Source organism: Echiichthys vipera (assembly GCF_963691815.1).
Source record: "Echiichthys vipera genome assembly, chromosome: 8".
NCBI classification, from domain to species: Eukaryota; Metazoa; Chordata; class Actinopteri; order Perciformes; family Trachinidae; genus Echiichthys; species Echiichthys vipera.
In genome coordinates this window covers 15,527,352-15,535,859 of record NC_139833.1, presented here as the reverse complement: position 1 = coordinate 15,535,859, position 8,508 = coordinate 15,527,352, and the positions used below count along the sequence as shown (strand labels likewise).

Genomic DNA, 8,508 nt, shown 5'->3' with positions numbered 1-8,508 from the left:
AGTTTAACAGTTATTCCACTGCTATGCAAGCATACATCAAAACATGGTGCCATGCAATGACTCAATTGTTTTGTATACACTCTTTTCCTTCTACACCAATAGCCATACCTTTCAATACCCCCAGAATAATCACTGCATTTTGATATATGTACTGCCTAAATGTGTACTGTCTTTTGTTGATCATTTGACACTTAAGTCGTTTTTTCATATGAACTCCGGACAATGTCTGACGTATTAGTATAGGACATTGTCTGACATTTCCCTTTCTCACATGTAGCACACAACAGGAGATTGTCCGTGTCAGAAGCATTCTCACTTACTGGAAATACTCTGATTTAGACAAGGGGTGGTACCTGGGTGGAGTTGCAAAAGGCAGGACTTGATGCAATTTACGCTATGTGCTTAAGTAGCCGGTTTGTTATTTAGTCATGAACAACAGTATCTTGCTATTCCTTGTATTTGTCCGACAATTTGGGCGTGAGTTTGTTTCCTGGTGTCAAGCGAGCCTTGTGACAGAAAAGTCATCAACACGCCCACTCGCTCTCTTAATTCTTACACAGAATTCTTACATTCAAACAGACATTACACAGATTTTGTAGAAGGGTGCTGGCATGGTAAAAGTCAGTTTTATTGTCTGATTCAGGTGATTCGAACATTTGCGTTCTGGCATATAGCTCCTCAAGGTATTTGCTAGATAACTGAAGGTTTGTGGTGCATGTGTGAAATGGGCTTTATTCACAGTAGTTGAATGATTTCACTGTCATCAGATGTCTTATTTAAGGCCTCTATTTTATGCAACATGTATACAGAATTACCTCATGTAATGAAATGAAATGAAATGTTTCATGACATTTTTTTATGAAAAATGACACTGATATTGATAAATGTGTCCTGGTGGTGGTATTGGTTGTGCAAAATATGTATAATCTCGAGTATTTATTTATGCACAATGTATGTTGCATTTGTTTTTCTTCAAATTTCGCTTCTGTAATGTTTCAAGAAGTGTCATACAGGACCTAAATACTGCAAAAAAAATGTTATTTTAAGAGGGAAAAATCAACTGAATGTCTTAACTTCTATCACTAATAAATTATCATGCAGTCTGAAATGTTTTCTATGTTCTCGCTTATTACAATTGCACACAACACAAAAGTACACAACATCTTGCAACTATTTCTCAGTTCAAGAAGCACTATGTGTAAAGCAGGAGGACAAATTCCTGGCCAGTGAATGATAAGAATACTTCTTGAAGATGATCTCTATTGAAACTGTATTTGGCTTATAAACAATATCATAAACATATGCCCATGGGTGCCTCCTGTCTTTAGATTAACCAGCTTATGTGCACCTCTTGAATAGTTTTACTACTGATGACAATGAACAACACCGCTTTCAAGAACTTAAATCAGTCACTGGGTTCAACTTCAACAAAAATTCCTATTAGTTATGTTGGAGGACTGGATGCTTTCACTTTGTAGGACAACACTGACGTCAGATGACGTCACGGTTTAAATTGGACGGTCTGACTAATAGCCTGTTTTGACAAGAGGGAACAATACACAGCAGATTGGCTCAATTATCCTAAATTCTTATTAGCCTATTTGAAATATTTCAATTAAAGTTGGTCCTGTTTGTTTTTAAAATGACTAAACAAAGTATTTGATGGTATATTGGTTACACTGTTGTAGTGGCTTCCTGTGAACCTATTTTCTCATAAATGTATCATAAATGGGGATCCATTGAAACAAAAGTCATTAAATATCTGGTCTGGAGAACATATTTATCGATCTCCTTGTGTTTCTGCGGTGTAATCGCCAGCTTTAAGTAGGCTATATGGTCATATAGGATGCTGAAACCGCTCTGCGCGTCATAGGAAGAGAGGAGGGTCTGTTTGCGCGCTCCCGTGCGTGCCCACCTCCTGTTTGCCATCCGATCCTACTTCTGGTCTATTCGCTGACTCAGTGCCTTAAGCAGCATCACCGTCACCTGAATAGAGCTACAGCATCCTCTGCGGAGAAATACATAAGCCATGGCCAAAACAGCAACCGGTAAGCGTGTTCAGACTGATCATGTTAAAACCGATGCATGGATAGATGATTGGATGAATGATGGCCTTAACGAACAGAATAGAGCCCATGCATGTCGGCCTGGTATTGTCTATATGTATGGCCGTGCTTCTGCAATGGCTTTGCTCAGAAATATTCTCTTTGGAATGATTAAAACTAATAGCACTCGCCTTGATATATCTTTAGACTGTAAGTCAGCAAGAATAGGCTTTTCAATGGGTTTACAAGCAAAGCGTCCTCCGTCATTAGGTTACTGAAATGTCTCCTTTATTATCCTATTTACGTCAATGTATTCGTCACAATTTGCTTTGATGATATATTGTGTTACAGTTGATCTTTAGATAACACGGATTGACCCTCGACAGCTTTATTTACAACGCCGCACCTGCGGTTCATCGGCCCCAACATGCAGCATAATGCAGACGGACCCCACCCAAGATGCTGAGCTGCCGACCATTTAGCCGACAGCGAAGCTGAGATGGCTTCATCCGCCTGTCTTCTATATTACTTGGCTTAGGTTATTGCTATGATTATTATAATTCGTATTATACTCAACATGTCTCCTGAACACGATTTTTTAAATCAGATTTGGGATTGATCTATCTATATAAGCTTTCCTTATGTATTCCTTGCCAAGGATGCATCACCAGCTGGGGCCGATGGGCTGCCGTTTATTTCGCAAAAAAAAACCTGCGAAATAAACGGCATATGAAGAAATAGAAATGGTGCGTAGGAGCCTACTGAATCTTATATGAACAGATAAGACTGTAGCCTGCATTAGTCATCTCCTGTGAAGGACAGTTATTGTTGTAGGCCAGGTATTTAGCATATTTGTTTCCATGGGTTTGTTTATCATCTTTATAGATATCAAAAACATTAATGGTGCCTCAGTAATATAAGCAAGCCATTTGGTCCTTCTAAAATACAACAGGGTGTGCAGATTGGCTTCATTATGGTATGTGTGGTGGCAGAGCTAGTGGAGGAGAGGTGCATGGTAGGGTGGGAGGCAGGCCAGCCCTGCAGCATGGGGCTGTTTCACACACACTGGCCTTTGCAGCAGAAGGCTAAGCAGCACCAACAATCTGTGGTCCTCTCCAAACAGCCAGGTGGGCACATTGTCAACATACAGAGAGGGAGCATGGAAAAAGTGACTTGTTGAGTTTAAAATTGTCAGTAAAGAACTAGTGAAAGCACATCTCGCCTCAAGCCCCAAGTTTCTTATTATTGCGATCTTGACAAGAGACAATCAGCTGAAAGTTAAACAGGAAATTGAATAAATTGACGCACAGGCCTGTCTAATCTTTCTTTTTATACAGATTGCAACTGGATATTAGACAAGGCACTGATACCTTGATTCAAATGAGTCCCAGACGGCTCCCAATGGTATAATCTTAGTTTAATCACCCTGCATTCATCTAATAAAGAAACACAATAGACGCTGAGACAATAAGGGATATAATTATAATTGGTTTATTTTGTTATATACAGGTATATACATATATAAAGTATATTTATTAATTTTCATTTGTACAGTGACGTGGTTTTTGAGAAAACCTAAACAGGTCTGATTTACTGTTTTCATGAGTAACACAGAGAGACTCACCAGTATGGTGTTTTTTTTATCCCCACAGCATACAAAGAGAAGATGAAGGAGCTGTCTGTCCTCTCCCTCATCTGCTCCTGCTTCTACCCAGAGACACGCAACAAGCTTGTTTGTGAGTTTGAAGGTATGGATCAGCTCATTGTATCATCCGCCCTTTTTAAATACAAATGTTAGTAATGATGACATATGGTTAGACTGATATATTGTGTTATTGGACATTGATTTGGCTGGTGTCACCATCATAATTGTCTGATTTACAGACATGGAGGTGAAAGCTTTAAACAAGCGAGCGTCTGGCCAGGCTTTTGAGGTGATTCTCAAGCCTCTGTCTCCGGTGTCGGAGGTGGCCCACAACCTCCCCTCACCCCCCAAGAGAGATCTCTCCCTGGAGGACATTGAGAAGAAACTGGAAGCCGCTGAAGACCGGAGGAAGGTAAGTACTTTACATGTTTGAAATAGCTTTGGGTGTTTAAATGAAAAAAAGAAAGCACACTTTGGGATTTAAAAAAATAATGAGTTGATGTATTTTTTTTTGTTTTGTTTGCTGTGTGTTTTTAGTATCAGGAGGCCCAGGTGCTGAGGGCTTTGGCGGAAAAGCGAGACCATGAGAGGGACGTGTTGCTAAAGGCCATGGAAGAGAACAGCAACTTCAGCAAGATGGCCGAGGAGAAGCTCCAGATGAAGATGGAGCAGATCAAGGAGAACCGTGACGCCCATCTGGCAGCCAAGCTCGAGCGTCTACAGGAGAAGGTGAGAAAGGCATTTGTGTATCCACCTTCTGACTCGGTATGGTTTGGGCACCGCCTGATGTTTAACTAGTCTCTCTCTCTCTCTGTTGTTCTGATGTGTTTAGGAGAGACACGCAGCTTTGGTGCGCAAGAACAAAGAGCTGAGGGAAGAGCTGACAGCATGAGCCTCCCACAAGTCCTGACTTCCATGGTCCATCAACGTCCCCTCCATCCAGTCCCACCCCCTTCCTTGCCCTGCCCTCAACCTCCTCAGAACAGACACCCAACCATTGGACCCCACCACTACATCACAATACACCGCACCACCACTATCAGTATTATCAATGGATACAAACATCAATAACACTCATCTTGAAAGTTGAATGGATTTGTTGATTTTAGAGAAAATGTGAGGATATGGCTATTATTTTGTAAATACTTTTTTCTTAAAGTCTTTCTCTCATCTATCTATCCATCTATCTATCTATCTATCTATCTATCTATCTATCTATCTATCTATCTATCTATCTATCTATCTATCTATCTATCTATCTATCTATCTATCTATCTATCTATCTATCTATCTTTCTATCTATCTATCTATCTATCTATCTATCTATCTATCTATCTATGATGGTAGGTGAAGTACATACAAAGATTGTACTGTACTGCACTGTACAATTTCAAACATTTTGTTTGTAATTGATTAATTATTCAGTTCTTGAAATTTGACGCCACAACCATGTTCTTGTGAAAGCCGTTGGTGTTGTGAGTTGGCTGTAGACTGGCATTTGCAGTGTTTTCTGATGATGTCATGATGATGATGTTTCTGTGTCTTTGTAAAGAATGACGGTCGGTGTACCTCCACCACAGGCTCCTTTTCGAGATATCAACGTATCGCATCTGTATCTTCCTCACGCACACCCACTCATTTTTCAACACGCACGCTTGGAATTTAACAATACGCCAAACTCCACAGTAAAGTACACAAAGTGTCCACCTCCTCTGAAATGAGCTTGATAATGAACTTGATAGGTGCTTTATTGTAATTAAGAATGTCTTTGCCAAATGGAAGCAACTGTTTGTACACACGCAGATTCCCACTTACCCTGACAACGGCTTTTCTCAATGATTCCATCTTTAGCTGAATAAGTAGTTCTGTTACACACACAGTATTTGAGCTCTTGAATGTTATGACACAATACTGGTACCATGCATATCCTCTTGGACAGTGGAATGTGCTGTTGTTCCCACCTGGATATGGATAGAGTGAACATAACGTATGTCTGCGTGGGTGTGGGTGAATGCGAATATATACCACAAGGCATCATTAGCCTCTGCTCTCTTTAGACGGGAATGGATGCAGGATGGTTTACATTCAGCACACTGAACTAGTCTCTTTTTAATATACAGTACCACTGATATCTGCCTGCATCCTCTGCTGCTTGTGTTTCTCCCTTCATATATTTCTCTGTGAAAGCTTTGCTGAATAAAGGTTGGGGGTTCTGTGAACATGGCATGCACCATCTAATACTTTTCTGTGCTAAAAGAGGAGGGAAATGAAAACTGCCAAATAAAAAGAACCAGTTATCTACACATCCTGAGAATCACCGGTTTCCCCTAGTTGATGTTTCATTCATGTTTCAGTCCAATTTTTTGGAATTTAACTCCTTGAGGGTTAGACTAACATATAATAAACATATACAATGAATCGATCAGTACCTATAGAAAGTAATCTTACCCTTTGAAATAGTCACTTTTTTGGTTTTACAGCCTGAAATTATATTTTTTATATTCAAAATGATTTTTTTCAGTGTGATTTACACATTTTGCCTTGCAACATCCAAGGGATTTTTTTTTTCAAAATTTCTGAAAATTAATAAAAAATGGAAAACTAGAAAAGCAGGGCTGGAAAAGAGATGACTCCCTTTAGAATAACCATTATACACATTCTCAGGTATAACCAATCACCTTCCAGATTACACACCAAGTTAATTGGCATCCATCTGAAATCAAGTGTGGTGTTTTTGATTTTACTTCAGAATAAAATCAGCTCTTCCTTGAGGATTCCTCTCCTATATAGCATGGTAACACAGATAATAATTCACCATGGTTGGAAAGATGCTTTCAAAAGAGCTCAGGATAAAGTTGTGGATAGGCACAAGTTAGGAGAAGAATAGAAAAAGATTTCAAAGGCTTTAACTATCCCTCTGAGTACCGTTCAGAGTATTGTCCAGAAGTGGAGGCATATGGCACCACCCAGACCTGCCTAGATCGGGTCGCCCCTCCAAACTGGATGACTGAGCCAGGAAAAGATTGAGCAGGGAAGCTACCAAAGGGCCCATGGTGACCTTGAAGGAGTTATGAGTCTAAATGGCAGAGGTTGGTCGATCTGTGCATATGACAACAATTTCACAAGTTCTACATGAATGTTACACCGAGTCTTGTAAGAAAAAACATATTGAAGATTCTGATGCCATGTGGCAAAGTTTATATGGTAAGATGAGACCAAAATTTAACTTTTTGGGCAGAAACCAAACACAGTGCACCACCCAAACACTCCATCCCTACAGTGAAGCATGGTGGTGGCAGCATTATATTGTGGGCTTGTTTCTCTTCAGCAGGGACTGGGCAACTGGTCAGGATTGAAGGGAAAATGGATGCTGCCAAGTCCACCCAAATGCATGAGGAAAACCTGCAGCCCTCGGTTAGACACTTGAAAATGGGCAGGTGGTTCACCTTCCAGCATGACAACGACCCAAAACACACCTCCATAAAAACACAGTGGCTAAAGAACAGGAAGGTGGATGTCCTAGAGTGGCCTAGTTAGAGCCCTGACCTGAATCCTACAGAACATCTGTGGATGTACTTGAAGAGTGCCATCCATCACCGCTCACCACAGAATTGGAACAGTCCTGCAGGACGAATGGGGAAATATTTCCCAATGTGCACAAAGCTGGTAGAGACATTTCCCAACAGACTGATGGCTGAAATTAAAGCAAAAGGTGCCTCCACAAAGTATTAAATCTGGGGACTCATCACTTTTACAAAACTGTTTTTCTTTTTTCTAAATTTTCAGAAATTTTGAAAAAAAGAAGTGACTATTTCAAAAGGGTACGATGACTTTCTGTACATGTGTGAGACAAAGTTCCTCCACTAGGTGGCGGTGAAAGATTATTTTTAAGCAACAGAAACCAAGCTGGAGCCTATACCAATCCAAAAGTAGGGAAAAAGTTCACAATATGCCAAAAGCAAATATTATAAAGACATATTATAACAAAAACTGATTTAGAGGGAGCTGGTTTGTGTAATTCATCAGAACTCAGAACATCAAATACAGTTGTGTGTATCCTGCTTTAGATTGATTATTATTTTGAAGGAAGACAAGTTACTTAACATTAATAATAGCATGTGGACTAAACCCACATGGAACAAATCACAGACTCCTCCAAGCCGGAGCTGTTTCATGGATGAATAAAATTGAGTCATTTAACATTTTGGAGTACCCCCGACCCCCTAGGAAAAAAAAAAAATCTGTCACTCAGATTCGACCAGAAACAACACAGTGGAGCTGAACAGTGATTTATTGGTCTGGCTGTCTTGTGTATTATTGTTACTTTTTAACTGCTTTCCTCCAATGTCCCCATCCTGTTCACACTATTGTCTCCGTTTCAGACCAACCCAAGCTGGTGAGGTCAGGACAACATTGTAAAGGATTTCCTCTGGCTCTTAATGATTTCCTGGGTATTCATAAGGGCAACAATGCTCTCAGATTTGGTTACTTACCTGGCACGCAGTAAAGGAATTGCCTTTCAGTCAATAACCGGGACCTTATTATCTCATGATTAACAGCTACAGGGTTGTAACAAAAATGCACCTGCAGATTATATGTCATCTGGAAAGATAACGTCTTAATCACTTGGAGGGCATTTAGTTTGATTGTATAAAGGACTACGTTGCATCATGGTAAAAAGAATAGCTACCTATTATACATTATAATAACAAAACATGCAGCTAATACAACAGAAAGAAAAATGTTGGTTTAAATCCATGTATCATACTTTCAATTTATTTGTACAAAAATATTACAAATAGATACAAGAATGCAAGT

General features: G+C 39.8%; 1 protein-coding gene across 1 annotated transcript; it reads left to right on the top strand.

Moving 5' to 3' along the window:
• Positions 1–1,928: 1,928 nt before the first annotated feature.
• stmn2a (stathmin 2a) lies at positions 1,929–5,949 on the top strand. Its single transcript, XM_083918171.1, has 5 exons — positions 1,929–2,048; positions 3,698–3,793; positions 3,930–4,102; positions 4,228–4,419; positions 4,523–5,949. The coding sequence occupies exons 1-5, from the start codon at positions 2,030–2,032 to the stop codon at positions 4,580–4,582; spliced, it is 540 nt and encodes a 179-aa protein (XP_083774297.1). The 5' UTR covers positions 1,929–2,029; the 3' UTR covers positions 4,583–5,949.
• Positions 5,950–8,508: the final 2,559 nt, after the last annotated feature.